The sequence below is a fragment of the Hoplias malabaricus genome, chromosome 13, assembly GCF_029633855.1.
Source record: "Hoplias malabaricus isolate fHopMal1 chromosome 13, fHopMal1.hap1, whole genome shotgun sequence".
Lineage (NCBI taxonomy): Eukaryota > Metazoa > Chordata > Actinopteri > Characiformes > Erythrinidae > Hoplias > Hoplias malabaricus.
In genome coordinates this window covers 14,739,297-14,756,020 of record NC_089812.1, presented here as the reverse complement: position 1 = coordinate 14,756,020, position 16,724 = coordinate 14,739,297, and the positions used below count along the sequence as shown (strand labels likewise).

Here is a 16,724-nt window from a genome sequence, read left to right as displayed (position 1 = left end):
TACTATCAATTTTAAGGTAACAAGGTAACTTCTTTCACTTTGTGAAATTGATCACATTTGCAAATGTTGTGCATCTCACTTGCAAGGACCCCTGGACTAATTATCTATCTTTTTATCTGAACATTTCCAATATTATATTTAGCATTTTAACAGATGGAATATTATGGAGGGTAAGATTTACGCTAAGTGCCATTGTTTCCAATAAAAATGCTACAGCGTTTACTACTAACAATTTGGTGTTATGTGCAGGGGACTGAATTCTGGTTTCCTTGACACTTCTACGTTATTCTCAAAAAATGACGTTTCTATTTTTCAAAACTTAATATAGTTAATATTTTCACTGTATTCTAAAATCTTTAATGTTTAAGTGTCCCTAAAATGCTGTCATGGAATGACAAGTACTACTGTCTATGCAAGTATTGATCACTGCAAGTCATCCTGTTCACACTCTCAGAAAGAAAACACTTGACATACTGGACGCTGAACTTGCTCCATTAGCCACAAAACCATTCTGCTTTATTGTTTACTTGAAACAATAATAAATAAGAGCATTGCCACATTGCTTTAATTTATACAGACTTTAATAGCTTTATTTACAGATGAAATCTTGTTTTCTTTTCTGACGTTTCTGCAGGCATGGTGGGAATGATTTTCTTTTTTTCTTTTCTCATTTCTTCAAATTATATTCCAGTCTTTAACGATTGAGATAAGAATATCTCTAACAAGTGCTGAGTATTGACAACCCATTTTTTTGTTTGCTTGTTTGGCTGACTTACTGTCATTGTAAAACTGAAATTCCACACAAAACGTGGAGTGATTGTGCGAAAATGTGGGTTGAGATTTGAGGAAAAGTCCAGCATCATGGTAAAGAGTTAGATTAGAATCGAATGACCAATCTTCAGAGGAGAAAGATGAAGATGTTGTGACTGGAGAAAAGAGAGATGGGAGAATGTGGAGGAAAGAAAGAAAAGGCACGTTTAAACCCAAAAGAAGAGGGTGAAAGAAATCAGAAGGAAAAAATGGTGGCAATAGATGGAATCAATGTGTAAGAGGCTGAGCAAGGTGGAAAAAAGTAAGAATGAAAAAGCAGACAGATGGATAAAGACTTGATGGACTTCAGGAGCAGTTTGTTCATGTAGGGACATTGTCCAGGTTTGGTGTGGGCAGAGTCAGGGGGGCAGGGTGGAGGGGGTAAAATTCAGTAAATTAGGGGTCACTGGTGGTGCTTCTGCTCCCCAAGTTGGGTTCAGTTGCTAAGCAACAACTCTGTTGCTGTCTCCACATCCCAGGATTTTGACGACAACGCCACTATTACTGCGTTCTGCAAGAAACGAGACAAAAAAATTAAATAAAACAGTTCCACATTTGCAATGGGTGATGTGCAAAAATATAACACAATGAAACTTCAAGACTCTGCGTAAGATAACAAAAACATTTTAAGACGCTGATGTTGTCTGTAACACAAGATGATGTCTGGCCGAAAGCCATGTCAGATAGCTATTACTGATCTGAGCTCCACTGAAATCTCTCTTCTAATAATTAACACCCCTTCAGCCCTAATGTGAACTCAAAATAGCTGAGTAAAAGTTATACAAACAAGGACAACTGCAGTTTGTTGTGGATGGCTGTCACTAGTAAAACAAAACAGTAGCCTACAGGTTTTGACATTTGTTTACTTGTATAGTAGTGAAAGAAGTTAGTAGTTATTTGTTACTAACAGATATAATGTTACATGTGGCTTATCTTCTACTGAGTTCAGGTCTCCAGATAAACTTCGCACATATACCCAGGCATTCATGTGATGGAAATTGTGTTTCATCAGACCAGATAACTTTCGTCTAACTTTAAAGGTTCACTGTTGTCTCCCAGAAATATTTGATATTTATGTGGCCACAGCTGAAGCTACTATTTACTATTTTTTTCTTGAGCCTCAGGACCCAACCCCCTCCCATCAGTTAGTGGACTCTGCCAAGAAAATCAACATTATTCATTTTATCTATGAGTTGTCTAAATGTTCTAGGAAAATAAGGCCTACACAAATTTCTTACAAAATATCATTCTTTGAAGTGTTAAACACCCCCACAACTGAACAAAACCACACTATAATAGACGGTGATGATCATGCCCACAAGCCAGTGACAGCACTGTCCCACACAAGTTTGAATGGTGCCCTGTTGTTCTTTCAAATCAGTGCTGCCTGTTTACAAGTAACACAACTTCTCACATTGTTTAATAATGAATGCATTTCCTTTGCAATGCAGTAAACCAGTCTGATATTAGCACAGCTAAGGTACACTGCGTGTCACTACTGTGTGTAGGTGTGTGGGACACTCACTTTATCAAAGCCCATCGCACAGAGTTTGTCTATTTTGCGTGTGTATTCTGGACTAGAGACCGGAGCCCCTGCGTAAACATGTGACCAGAGTCGGGCGGTCTGCTTGAACATCTCTGGGTTCTGCTTATACTGAAGACCAAAATAATAACAATAATCACGTTATGGTAATAAGAACATCATAGGTGACTACTTATCAAAAAGTAAATATCTAGGCCATACCTGATTGGCCACTACAGCATCTTGTGGATCGTCTGGTTCGGCAGCTGCCAGTAAAGCTTGTAGAGACAGCAACACTGTCCGGAGTGTCATGGCGGCCGCCCTGTGCATACAAAAGAGGGGAAGTCTGTTATTTTAAAGACACATTGTGGATATATGCAAATGTTTTTTTAGAACAATGAAATGACTTCTAATATTAATGGTTAAAAAGCTAATAGATGCTTGTTAAATCCAAATCCTAACCAGCTTTTATCTGCTACAATATAAGACAATACCGCATAACTGGTCCCACTTCATTTACTGTAATGTCCCCTGACCGGTTTCACTTCATATATTGAAATGTCTCTTGAATGGTCTTGTTTCATATAGTGAAATGTCTCACCACTGGTCTTTTAGAATGTCCAAACATATGGCCCCAGTTACTGAACTGATGTTGGGATGCCAGATTTTCGTGATGAACCGTACCTGAAACGACAGAGAAAGAAAAAAGTTGAAATTTTAAGGCAAATATCACTGTGTAGGATTTGCATAATACCTGTTTTATATTGAGGGAAAAAAACATTAATTTCTCATGTGCAACTGATTAGCTTATTAAAATATATCCCTGTGAAAATGCAATAATTTCTTTTTCCCATTTCTCCATTACAAAATCCTTTCACAACCCCCAACCTCTCACCCACACACAGACTTGTATCAAATCCAGCAGAACCAGATTAGGCGCATTAGTTTAGCTCCTGATCGCACATACCTTTGGCGGATTGAACGGATATGTTTCTGGAATTTTAATTTCTAGTTGGTATCTGCCACCTGAGAAACAAATACATGGGTATTACCAAAAGAGACATATGAAAATGCACAAATGTTACACCAAAAATAAACAGTTGAGCTGATGTTATACTTCTGAACAGTTTCAGGAATAAGAATTGTTAAACCATTTCTAGAAAGAGCTAAGGACATGCCTTGATTTTAAAAGAAAAGTTGCATTCTAAATTTCTAAAACAACAAAAAATGGACCGTTTTATCTTCACCAGTGATAATATTAAAAGCCTGAAAATAACTTTAGCTTATTTATAAATGTAAACAATAACTGAAAGCTCAACAATAATTCTCACCTTCATATGGCGTGTCAGGTGGCCCTGCTATCTCCCCTTTCAGTTCTGTGAAGTTCTCATCCACCAGGTCCACTTTAATCTGATTTTTACTCGTCTGTGTAAAAGAAGTTTATATAACTGTAAGTACATGACCTTATCAAGATAGCATGTATTTTTAATGGAACCTCTGCCAGCTGCATCTGTTGCAAACATGATAAATAACAATGGAGAAGGCTGTAGAAGGCGATGTGTAGATGTTTTGTCTCAATTACGTCAGCTTTAAAATGTTCAACTTATATTTTTAAACATGTAGTTCAAGAAAATGTCAAAATTCTGAGATGCAATGCAAGGTTCCTTAAACTTGAACAGGCTAAATTACTTAATTAGTTTCCAACAAGGAAAAGATTTTTTAGATAGAGTTTCATATATCGCATGTGGTCTCACATAATGTGAGAAAAACATACGATTAAAAAAACATATGATTAAGGTTCTATTTGAACGGAAACAGTTCCTTTTAAATGAGTCACTTTACAGCTAATACATGCTGATACAGCATTGCTTGTTTGTAATACAACTAAAGATGATCATTTATGTTGTTCATATGATAAAACAGTGGTTTCTAGTGAAACTTTGTTTTGATTCCATCATTTTACACTCATGAAATCCTTGGGAATGGCATATCAACTTGAGCCATGTTAGAACAGGAAACTAGATCAGGAAGGATCTTAAAGTGTCAAGGACATGCATTGCATGGTGAATCCCAGTAAGAAAAAACTTATCATCTTATTGCAAATTATCTTTAGTCTTTTCTTTTCTCATGACATCTTTAGGGGCTACAGCAGCCAAAATTAGAATGTATTAAAGCTAAATATATTTTTGAAGCTTGTCAGTGATTCTAGTTGTCATAATCTATTTGCAGGGTCAACCCTGATTTATGTTATGAGTTTATTAACAGGTTTTTCAATGGCATGAGCAAGAAATCTACCAAAATAAAAGACTCAAACACACCAAGACCACAGGTGGACTTCCACCTGTACAGATACAGTGGTGGAAGACACACTTAAGAAAAAGCAGATTGTCCAGAGCTATAGCATACCACATGGATGGCAGCCTCATGCTGCACAAGTTGGCACCGTCTGTATTTCCTGAGCCAAGATTCCCAACTGACTCTAAGATTTTGAAAGATGACAGCTAACAAAGCAGTTCCACCAAACAGAGTGGACACTGCATAAGATTTAAAGAAGATCTTGTTACGTAAAAGGCATTTTCCTTTTCTCAGCTCACATATGCATTATTGACTACCTGAGCAAATGTGAAAGACAAAGTCTCTTGATGAATTTCCTTTTTACTAAATACATGTGATTCTACACTTGTTCTATTCTGAGGCACACTAAGCAAGCATCAAGTCCCCTGACTTGAACAAAGAGGCCCATTCAACTAGCCTTCATACTTTCACCATCACCTACAACAACTCACCTACTGATATGTAACTGACAGGACTGTGTACAACAGGAAACATAATGTTATAGACTGAGGAGATGCTTAATTCTGTGGGCGAATTGAACCATATGCTGTTCTTACATATGTTGGGCCCTTAACTAATCTAAATGCCTCCAGTAATATTCAGACAGGTTTCCAGTTCTACAGATGGACCCAACCGGCAAAAAAAACAAAAACAAAAAAAACCCCACTGCTTTAAAATGAATAAAGTTGAATACATGTATTCGCACATTTCAAGAAAATGTTTAAAGTGAAATGTGAAAAATCATAATTCTAGTATTTATACAATGATTAAATTTAATTCAATTTCTAATTTAAGCATTTACAAAGATGAAAATACTTTACAAAACACTTATGTTTAAGGAAACACTGAAACTATGTTTTATGGAAATAAACATTGTTCTAAATAGAGGAATTAACGGTAAAACACATTATTAAAATAAAGTAGTTTACTTGTTTTACACTCCAGTTTCTTTCAAATTGCTAAGTAATCTATTAGCAATATATGAGGAAAAGAAAGACGCCTTCTTTATAACGGTTTAAAAGTTCATACATAATAGTGCTCTGGTGTGTTTACTACCACACATAAGAGATATTCAAAAAGTGCAGAAAATACTAATTAAATGATTGTAGTTCACACCGAACCACGTAAATGCGGACCACAGTCATCTTAAGTTAAGACAAGCCTATTTATTTTCATGGCCAGCTGAGGTAAGCTAAGCTAACAAACGTTATCAGGTTTATTCACTTCCAGAATATTCCATTCTCTACTTAAGGAGAGTAAAAAACTTATCACAATATTTTACATAAAAATAATGATTTAATATGGGCGTTGACAGTGGTTTGCCATGTATATTAGCCAGCTATGCTAGCTAGCTAACAGTATAACTGTAAGGTTAGCGGCCCCTTTGTATCTAAATGATATATTGATAATGTTTATCTTTATATCCTGACATATTTTACAAATATAAGCCATATATGTAAGCAGTAAACTCCTCATGCCAATTTCTACAATGAAATGGTTCTATTTTATCATGAACTTAAGTGCTAAAGTTGTGTTCCTTTTTCCAAATATTCCGTTCCACCTTAAAAGTTACAGCGCTTCCACAGGGTATCTCTCATATAACCGCTGCACCATTTAAGGCGGAATTGAAATGTATAATACACATGTTAACACCATATTCGACCAAAGGAACATGTTTCTACGTTTAATTTATTATTTGACTATTTAATTTAAGGAATATTTAACGTAAAGTGTGAAAAGGCTGTGTTTAACTAAACTCTCCTGAAAACAAAACAAAACAAAAAGAATATTTTAAAACTTGTCATTAAATGATGGCTTTGACATCCACGTAGTGAAGTATTAGACAGTCATGTAACTTATGGTTCAACATACATGGCTTTTATAAATCATACTAATAATGCACGGTTGGGTGCATGAGCCGTCTCGACACCTTTCTGTGAAAGCATTATAACTTATAATGCTTCTCATATGTGTGATTTTACTTAAAAACTACAAGACGCACAATGTGTAAAACAAGCAGTAGACAACTAGATCATGGCTGAGCATTTCAGCTTTAAAATAACAGTGTCCTAAAGACAGTCCCTTATGGGCAAATTCAGACAGGCAAGGTTTCTTACATCATAAACCTAAGGATCCAATCCTGTGAGGGCTGTTGTGCTACAAGCAAGCAGCTTTTGAATGGGCAGCGTTTAATAATTGTATATTCATAGATTGTTACATACTGAATGAAGGCAAAAGTGTAGTTATATCTAAGCCACTCTTAAAGCAATTGTTTTTTGGGGGGATAACAGAAGTATTTAATTTTGATGAAATGTGATTAGTTTTTAGGAGCTTAATCAATGATCCGAGGGAAAGTTTAAGACCCACATAGTTATGTTTTAACAATTGAAATTTAAATAAACAACCTGGACTTGAATTAAAATGCTGATTTTTAAAAGACATTTGGTGTGAAACAAACGGTTTAACGTCCTGAAAACATTAGATTGGTTGTTGGAGGAACAGTTAATGTGTATTTGGTCGTTCTAAAAGTACTGTAAACCCAACCACTGTCTTACTGAAACCGCTTTCCTGAAACAAACAATAATAAAGCACAGATCCTGAGGTTAGTTAGCAGTTAAATGCTTTTTTCCTCGCTTCAGTGCTTAAACATGAAACGAAATAAGTTACACTAGGGCTATATATGTCATATGTCAATTAAAATATGGTTGACACGGTTTGTTTTCCTTCAAAAAGCACAGGCGTGGAGAGGGGAAGTTGCTGTTGTTTTAAAGGTGAAGAAACAGTTGCTATGGGTCATGTCAGCTACAGCCATGTCACTGTTATTTACATTGTATTTACAGTCGTACGCCACTAAACACACCGTACAGCTGCGCACTGAACCTTTACCTCTTCGCTTTTGAGGACTTCTTTAAATTCCCGTTTTATCCTTTGCACCGCGATGTTGGCCATGCTGCTGCCGGGCCACAGCGCTTCCTCCCCGGGGCGGCTGTCAGGCCTCGCTCTTTATAGCTAATGCACGGAGGACGGAGGAGCGACCGGTCCCCTTCTCCTCTTTTCTTCTCCTCTCGTTCCCTCTCTCCTTATTTGTACAGGTCCTGTAGCTTCTCTACACTCTCCCTTTTCTCGATATCTATTTTTAAGACCACAGTGGTGATATATATACGCCTTTTTCGCTTGTAAATGCAGTACGTTTAGTCCCGGTGTTACACAATACAGTGTCGAGGCGGTGAGAGAGGGTCGAGTGGCGCTAGAGGGAGCTCTTCATCATAAACACTCAGAGGAAACACAATCGGCACATTTCAATATAAAACCCCTTCCTACATATATCGAGAAAAAATAAATAAATAAATAAATATATATATATATATTTTTTTTCTGTACGTACCTATATATATACCTATATGTGTATGTATATATATATATATATATATATATATATATATATATATATATATAATATATATTATTATATATTATATAATATATAGGTACACATAGACAAATACAACACATTTTTATATATAATTTATATTATTTTGTCAGCAAATTATTATTATTATTTATTTATTTATTTATTCCATAAAACATTTTCTAACTTTCCTCATGAATCTGGAGCTTTGGAGATATTTTGATTCCCCCACTGTCTGATTATTGTGATGATTAAAAAAAATCTATTGTTTCTTTTTTTGATTTTCCTTTTATTTTTATTTTTTTTTTAGTTTGTTTTAATTTTAAAGTAGTAAATAAATATTAACATTTCTTACAATGTTTATGTTTTTGTCCCCCGTTTAAAATTAAGATCCACCAGAGGGCACCGTTGTTCCAGTGTTGCTTTCCTCAGATCAAATAACCTTCAAGTTTAGTTTGTTTTACATTTATTTTTGTTGCATATAATCACAATATATACATTTGCACATATATACAGAGGCTCAATACATTTGTAGTCAATCAAATAAAAAAAATCAATGTGCTGACAAAAATTTGCCTTTTTTTACATTTACATACATTTAACAAATACATTTAGAATAACAGGTGAATACATTTCATTCTGCAGACAATGCCATTTATAAGCTTAATAAACATCTAAAACATGTAGGACACTGTGTGCTGGAAAAGAAATAACAGAAAATAATTAACAGCATGTGACATTCATGATATTTTAAAGGCTTATGACAGTTTAAACTTTTCCCAACACATACTAAGTTTATTTCTAACTGTGCTCTTCAGTTCTTCTAGTAGCAGTCTATACAGCTATGACTATTAAATATACAATTAGCTTAAAATGTATTAAAATACAGACTACACTGATGTGGAATTGACAAATAAAATGGTGAATCAGTTGGATATTTAGGGGAACTACTGGCCAACACCATAGTTTCCATTAAAGTATGTGTTCTACAGGTCGGCACAGTGGCACAGCGGGTGGTGTCGCTGTCACACATCTCCAGGGTCCTGTGGTTGTGCGTTCAAACCCCACCTTGTGGTCACAGTGTGTGAGGAGTTTGGTGTGTTCTCTCTGTGTCTGCGTAGGTCCAAAAACACATACTGTTATGTAGTGTGGCTATTGAGAATTGTCCACAGGTGTGTGACTGGGTGTGTTTTTGTGATGCCCTGGAATGGAGTGGCACCCAGTCCAGTGACCCACTGTGACCCTGAACATGATGAAGTGATATTTGCTGCATGATTATGCTTATGCCCTGTCTTTTTCAGAACATCATTGCCAAATAAGAACATAGTAACTAGCCCTCTTTCAATGACTGTGAAAGATTGTTTGACAACCGGTTTAAGAGTTACACCATTATTACCTTGGCTTTATTTATTAGCCTTTAGATCAGTAGCAAGGCTAGCACACAACCTGGTTAACATCACAGGGGTTGCCAGGTGTTCTATTATGTATTTGAGTATTGCATGTTGGTTTCTGTAGTGAGAAAGCAAATATAAATGAAACAAAATCTGTCAAATTTGATTTCAGATTCTGTATGCCACCCTCTGCATAGCAAACTTATGCTGTCTGCGCAAACACTGAGGCATGGCCTGGATTACTCCTCTGCTCCTCATTCTCCTCTTCTTCATCACCACCGTGATGATGACTCCAACCAACATACAGACACTGAGTGTCACGCACACACCAAAGAAGATCAGGGGCTTGTTTTCTGCCACCTTGTCACAAATCAGGCAGCCTGTTTTCCTCTCTTTCTGCTTGCACTGTAAGGTCATGGGGTCATCAGCTGTGGCAGGAAACCCATGTCGGGAGATGAGCTCCCGGAAAACTTTGACAGATGCTTTGGGCCGGGAACGGTGCTGGGAGGAGGTAAAGAAGCCAAAGTTGGAACCATGGTGATCTTGGAGCTTCCAGACATAGAACCCACCCAGATTCACACCATCTAACTCCAGTGCTACAGAGGGAGAAGAACAGGAGTGGGCAGAAAGGGTGAAGAGAAAAATAGTGAGTATTTATGCATAAACAAGGCTCTTTTTTAATTTTATAGTAGGGACAATAAACAGCACATCTTGGGATTCCACATTGTTCTTTGATAATCATATCGGATATGCAAAATAGCTTATATTATCTTAAGAACATTTATAATTTATTTATCTTTACACATATATAGCACCTTTCTAGACACCCAAGGATGCAAACACTGCACAGTATGCCATCCCATTCAAAGTTCAATCCACACACACACACACACACACTGGCAAGAAGCTGCAGCCAAACGTGCACAGCATACTCTCAACCAGGTATGACCGTCCTCTTGGAGGACTGCATTGGGCACTAGGGATTCACCCAAGACAGATTACCAATCCATATCTGGGAAAACACACATACAGATATTCATTAACATACATATTCATTCACTCACATCAGGACAGTTATTACAGAAGCCAATTTACTTAACCTCCATGTTTTTGGATACTTTGAAAGACGCTTATGAATAAAATTGTAGTAGTAGTAGTAGTATTTACAATAGCAATTTACATTATGAAATAAGCAACTATTAATAATCCAACTTTTCTGGAATAACAACGTTTTTAATAATCTGGATTTGTGACAGTATTAAAGTAACTAAATTAATTCAGTTACTTTAATTTAGTTAGATTAATTAAAAAACTCCCAAAGGCCATTGTAATATCTCAAGCTGGCACCATTTTTTGGATTTGTTGATTTTATTATCTAATTATTGATAACAGACATGAAGTCATTAGACTATAGATTATGTACTTTGTCAATCTCTCTCTCTCTCTCTCTCTCTCTCTCTCTCTCTCTCTCTCACATGTTCATAGATGTTATATTATAAAAGAACTGGATTGTTAGTTGAAATTTGAATGGCAAAGCATGTAAGTTCCAACATGGTGACTGGTGGTTTAGAAACTAAGAGTTGTGCTTGCTGGAAAAAGCTGCTAACAGAACAACCGTGGGGAGGTATATGCTCATGTACACAAGCTAAAGCTTGAGCCAAACACGAACTATTCATGCAGTTTTTGTCAAGCTTTACCGGTGATTTTAAATGTTTTTGAAACATTACTCTGGCTTTTAGTTTCAGGTATATAGGTCTTTCCTCATTCAAACAGAACCTGCTTTTGTATGAGTAGAAATAACTGTCCTATAAGGACTTTGTAATGTTTCTATAACAATTCAGCAAACATCACTTAAATAAATACACTTATTTTTATATAATAAGCAACATATTCACAGTACCATCAGTCACCTCATGCCCACACAGCTTTAAAGCTAGTTTCACTGTGAAATGAACACATACCAATCTTTGTTTCTTAGTGGTTATGAGTTCAAAGTTCATCAATAAAGCACAGCTTCAAGAGGGAGAGGTCAGCTGATAAGACTGAGGAGCTGTGTGTAAGGAAATTCTTCAGCCGTACTACGTACTGCAACCTTTGACCTGGGGTTAGGAAACCTTATTGAAGATTGGAAATTAATTGTAACAGCAGCAAGAGCAGAAGAAAGTGGCAAAACAGAATGTATTTGACCCACTAATGGTCATAAACAGCTGTGAATGTGCATTTATTCATTTAATGATTTAACATGGCATGATGTGCTGGCTGCAGCCACAGCAGCTCTGAATACAATGTTTTGTTTAGTGAATCAACAGGGCAAATGCAGTTTGTTACTGGAATCTGAGCTTAAATTTGTGATCAGGACATGCAGCATTTTCAAAGATATTATACATCACACCTAGGATTTACATCCATCTCAAGTGATGTGAACACAGGTGATCCTTGACATTTTCATCTCAGGAGACATGGTGTTGCTATTTACAGTGTGAATTGATAAATGGATTTGAATACGTGTTTTTTGCCCATGATAGGGTCTCTTAGTTTGCCAAGACAGCTAGTAAACAAAGAGGAAACTTTTTTTTGTCTCTGATGTGATGACACAGTTAAAGTAGTCCTCAAGTTCTTTAAGGAACACATTACAGTGATTTAGTATCCAGCTACAGATGTATCCCTGTTCACCTTTGAAAGTGGTTTGAGTGAATGGATCACAGTGCCTTAAATAAAAGGAATACCAATATCCCACATGTTTTCACTTACTCCAGAAATGACACAGCCCTGTGGCAAGTTGAGGTTAAATTGTCAAGTACTCTTTTTTCGAACGTACCTTTAAGCGCCTCCTGCAGGTAACTCCTTATATAGATCTGCCTCAGCTGGTCATCGTGAGATGCCTGATCATCAATCCCTGTCCCTGTGACCACAATAGAGCAACTGTCTCCATAGCGATCTTTTACCCAGCCTAGGACTCTTCTAAGACCCCAGGGGGCAAGAGCCTGCCCCTTGTTTGAGGAGGTCCATGTCGGGTCATACGTGAGGGAGTAGCCATGGTTATGGTTCTTGGTCAAGGGAGCCTTGGACAGCACCAATCTTGTTGTGAAGTGATTAATAGCAATAAAATCTAGAGCCCCTTTGAGTGCAGCCCTCTCATCCACAGAGAAGTATGGCAGATGATTAGATGTAGTGTGAAAACAGTCAGGGCAGGATTTCTTGTCAGGCTGATCCATTTCCTTAAGGAATGGATCGAGGAAACGTCCAATCTCAAACAACATAAAAGATTGAACAGCATCACTGTGTGATTTCACAAAAGGATTTGCTGGTTCCACCCAATCAGCATGAACTGCAAAGCTCACCACCGCCCTCTGCTTTTGGCGAAACTGTGCGTTGTAAATATTCCATGCGTGAGCATGTGCCAGCACCACATTACGGAGTAGCCTTTCTTTGTCGTATGTACTTGCATTATATACTTCTATGAGCCGATTAGGCTCATTAATGGTGATCCAAACTTTCACTAGTGACCCAAATTCCTGATAACAAAAGGTAGCATAGGTGGCAAAGGCCTCCACTATGCTTGTGTTCATCCAGCCTCCACTGTCATGCTGTGGGCTGGGCAGGCCTAGTGTGGGTGACCTGATGCTGGGTTGGTAGAGTGTGACAACTGCCTGAATTCCCTTCCTCTGGAGCTCAGTCAGCATGCAGCGGTAATATCGCACTGCTTCTCTGTCCACTGATGAGATGCCACCTTTGGGTAAGAGCTGGGGCCATTCCAAGCCAAAGCGATAATGTGTTGCTCCTGTCATCTCTAGGAGGCGGATGTGACGTTGAATAGCCAGGAAGTCGCTGCACTGTGAACCACGAGTGCGAAGCCTTACCCCAACGACAGGGTGGAGACTACCATCACCCGTGAAATTCCAGCGGTACAGGAGAGGATCAGTAAACTGCGGGGAAAATGGCTGTAGATGTACCTGCAGAAATAACAGACATACCAGAGATGTTTACAAGGCTATCTATGCAAGTCTGAGTCAAGCGTCCAGGGTGGCAAGGCTCAAGATTTTTGTGGAAAATGTTACTTTACATGACTGGAATTGATTCGAGTTACAGCCAATGAGAACACAATGCAAAGGCTGAGGGGAAAGAACTACACCGGACCTTTATTAGAACTTTACTGTCTGTATTTGTTTTACATCCTTCGTAGTAATTGCTCTGTACAGTCTCCACTCATGTTTTATTTTGCATTCTGATCCTGGAGGAACATTGTTTCATTCCCTAAAGATTCATTACACTCTCTTCTCCACAAGGAGAGATGAATATTTGAACATTTTCACTATAGAACTGTGTAAAATAAAAGAACATTATATCAGTGCTGGTGATGGAAATGGATTCAGACAACGGGTCAGAACCTATGGATCCCTTTACCCACACTCACCTGCAGTGTGAAATCTGCCACTCCAAACTGGAAGTTACAGGGAAACTGCCCTGTGATGTCCTGTACTGTCTTGTCACTAGGGAATCCGTTGTCTTTCACGACTTGCCTATAGAACTGGGCTGTTGTCTTTGGGACCCTGGTGCGTTGAGGTTGACTGAAGTCTATGTAGAAGAGCCCTCTTCTCATGCTGTACCCGTTATTCCACTCAAAGCCATCCACCAGAGACCAGGCAGTGTAGCCAAACACCTTTACATGGTCCAAAACCACAGCTAGGCCATATAAACAAAAAATGTGAGATTAATGTTCCTATTGAGATCATAACAAATCAATAAGCCCTACATCTGATGCTAAGCCCCAAATCCTAGCACCTAATTCCTGCTCTAAACAGCAAGTCCTTAAGGGAAATCTCAACAATGTAACCCCATACCTATGCCCAAACCTCTGACCCCTATATTTTGTGTTTGAGATTCTACACCCCCACAACCCTCACTCACCTTGAAGCACCTGGTAAATAAACCTTTTCATGTAGAAAATGGCTAGTGTATCCTCCACTCCGACAGAGGCATCAGAGAACCAGCTGCTCTCTGCCACCAACACCTGGGGATTGTCATACTCATGCTGAACCCATACTAGAACTTTCCTTAAGTTCAGTGTCCCCCACTGGCCAAAGCTGGACAGGTCTCTGAGTGCCCGTGATGTGTCTGGGCCAAATGCCAGGGAGAAGAAATCAGCAGTTCCTTGCACCCAGATTTTCTCTTCTGGGGTGAACACTGGAATGTACTCCTGGTGTGAGGCCTTTAAGGAAAATGGGTAGTCACCACTACCATGTATGGGTTCCGCAAACCAGCCAATCACAGCCTCCATAGATTTCTGACACAGTTCGACATTGGCTGCTGTTGCTTGTCCTTTAGAAGGTTCCACCCAGTGCGTGCCCAGTGTTATTGAGATTTGGCCATGCTGAAGGGGACGGAACTTCTTGTCGTATATGTGCCAGGATTTAGCATGAGCCTGTGGATATTAAACATGCAAATGAGAGAACGAACATATACTAAACAAATGAAAACCTCCTACCAGGCCATGATAATAAGGCAAAATTCAACAGCAATTGGCAGGCACAATCTCATTACTTAAAGCAGGGGTAATAGACTGGACTTTAGCTTTATGCAGAAATAAATCACTAAAAAGTCACTTTATCCACTAAGACATGGAAAATGATTAATCTGTCTCCTGGACTTTAATAATGAGGGCCTTTGTTTTATCATTACAACTCCTCCATTGAGAAGAAAAGATTGTCTTTTAAAAAAAGGGGGGTGCGGCAGAAAACCTAATGGGACCCACTAGGTTATGTCATCATTAAGGGAACACTATGTAAGATTTAGAGTGTACGGGGGGGGGGGCTGTGGGTTGGAAGGGTTCCAGCCTATTCTCCAAAAGTTACACAGTGTAGTTACTGCAATGCTGAACCCAAAGTAGGCCCTTTTCCCCCATTACAGCTCAGTGGAGCATCACAATGATTTTAAATCTTTTATTTTAAAGGTAAAAAATATTATGTAATATTCCTTTAAAATAAAATGAAATATTCTGTCCCATTTTGAGGATTCGAATTTGTGCTCATATAGTTACTAAAATTAAAAGATAATTACATTACAAGTTTAAGTGTTAGCTTTCATGTTTCCTAGTTGGACATGATTTGTGGGACCTGAGAGGAATCTTACTTGGGACATACCAATTTTGAGAAACCAACATTTAAAGAAATAATACTTAGACAGATGTGGATTGATTACTTATCATCTGACAGTAAGCACATTAAGATAAGTAGGAAAACATGGAGGTTCTGACACTCTGCAGTAAGGTAGTACACGTAAAGTGCTGTTCAAAGTTCAATGTGAGAATTGCCCTCAAGCTTTGCTGTCTCAGCAAGGCACATCAGTTTGTAGTATTACAAAAGTTAAAGCACTATTATTCGGCACTAGGTCCCCCAAAGACAGATGAACCCCACCAAACACCTCTGACCTTGTGCCCTTACACTCACCCTGATGAGATTGTGTGCCACGATGAAGGGGTCAGAAGGGTCACCGGTCACCCCTGGAGCATGAGCCCCCGTCCCGTACCCCAGAAGTGCAATCAGGAGAGGGTTATGCATCGTGATCCAGTATCTGACATTGTGGCCAAATGCCTCAAAACAGAATGCAGCGTAGTCACTAAAGATCTGCACCATTTCTGAGTTCTTCCAGCCACCCAGTTTCTCCTGCAGGGTTTGGGGGAGATCCCAGTGAAACAGGGTCACTACCGGCTCAAAACCCAGCCCCTTCAACTTGCCAATCAGGTCCTGGTAATGCTCCACCGCTGCATGGTTGGGTGTTCCTGTAGCATTGCCATCTGGGAACAGTCTTGGCCAAGAAAGTGAAAAAGCATAAAACCTAACACCCAGGTACTGAACAGATTCTATGTCTTGGTCCCACAGAACATAACTGTCACTGGCTATGTCTGCAGTTGCCATGTTACTCCTTTTTTGATGTAGATTGTGGGTAAAATGGTCCCATATAGATGCCCCCTTCCCATCCTGATCCCAGGAACCTTCTGTCTGGTATGCCGATGTTCCTACACCCCAGAGGAATCCCTCAGGGAAAATTCCCCTCAGAAAGTTGCTGTGGTTCAGCGGATGCTGCCATAGTCTCTTCCCGTCTCCAGATATGCACTCCAATCCTTCCCACACACAGGTCATCAGGAGAAAGAGGCATAGATGACCTGAAGATGATAAGGTAGCCAGGTGGACCTGGGTCATCTTGAAGAAAATGTTGCAGAGATATATATCCAATCACATCTGATGTAGAGTGGACAGAG

The 16,724-nt window shown here is 38.7% G+C and overlaps 2 protein-coding genes across 2 annotated transcripts; both read right to left on the bottom strand.

The window, feature by feature from the left end:
- Positions 1-495: 495 nt before the first annotated feature.
- On the bottom strand, positions 496-7,923 carry ube2ka (ubiquitin-conjugating enzyme E2Ka (UBC1 homolog, yeast)). The gene is made up of 7 exons (XM_066641550.1): positions 7,553-7,923; positions 3,664-3,757; positions 3,300-3,358; positions 2,934-3,016; positions 2,555-2,654; positions 2,336-2,464; positions 496-1,321 (listed from the first exon to the last, which is right to left on the bottom strand). Exons 1-7 carry the CDS (start codon positions 7,613-7,615, stop codon positions 1,247-1,249), a joined length of 603 nt encoding a protein of 200 aa, XP_066497647.1. The 5' UTR covers positions 7,616-7,923; the 3' UTR covers positions 496-1,246.
- A 1,711-nt stretch (positions 7,924-9,634) lies between these two features.
- Positions 9,635-16,665, bottom strand: klb (klotho beta). Its single transcript, XM_066641631.1, has 5 exons — positions 15,913-16,665; positions 14,375-14,888; positions 13,881-14,149; positions 12,285-13,419; positions 9,635-10,062 (listed from the first exon to the last, which is right to left on the bottom strand). Exons 1-5 carry the CDS (start codon positions 16,663-16,665, stop codon positions 9,635-9,637), a joined length of 3,099 nt encoding a protein of 1,032 aa, XP_066497728.1.
- Between the last annotated feature and the right edge of the window lie 59 nt (positions 16,666-16,724).

Coding starts and splice junctions, on each gene's coding strand:
- ube2ka (XM_066641550.1), bottom strand. CDS start 7,615: ATGGCCAACATCGCGGTGCAAAGGATAAAACGGGAATTTAAAGAAGTC. Junction 3,758..7,552: donor AAGTCCTCAAAAGCGAAGAG/GTAAAGGTTCAG, acceptor TCTTTTACACAG/ACGAGTAAAAATCAGATTAA. Junction 3,017..3,299: donor ATCCGTTCAATCCGCCAAAG/GTATGTGCGATC, acceptor CTGTCGTTTCAG/GTACGGTTCATCACGAAAAT.
- klb (XM_066641631.1), bottom strand. CDS start 16,665: ATGACCCAGGTCCACCTGGCTACCTTATCATCTTCAGGTCATCTATGC. Junction 14,889..15,912: donor TGGCACACAATCTCATCAGG/GTGAGTGTAAGG, acceptor TAATATCCACAG/GCTCATGCTAAATCCTGGCA. Junction 13,420..13,880: donor TGGCAGATTTCACACTGCAG/GTGAGTGTGGGT, acceptor TTATTTCTGCAG/GTACATCTACAGCCATTTTC.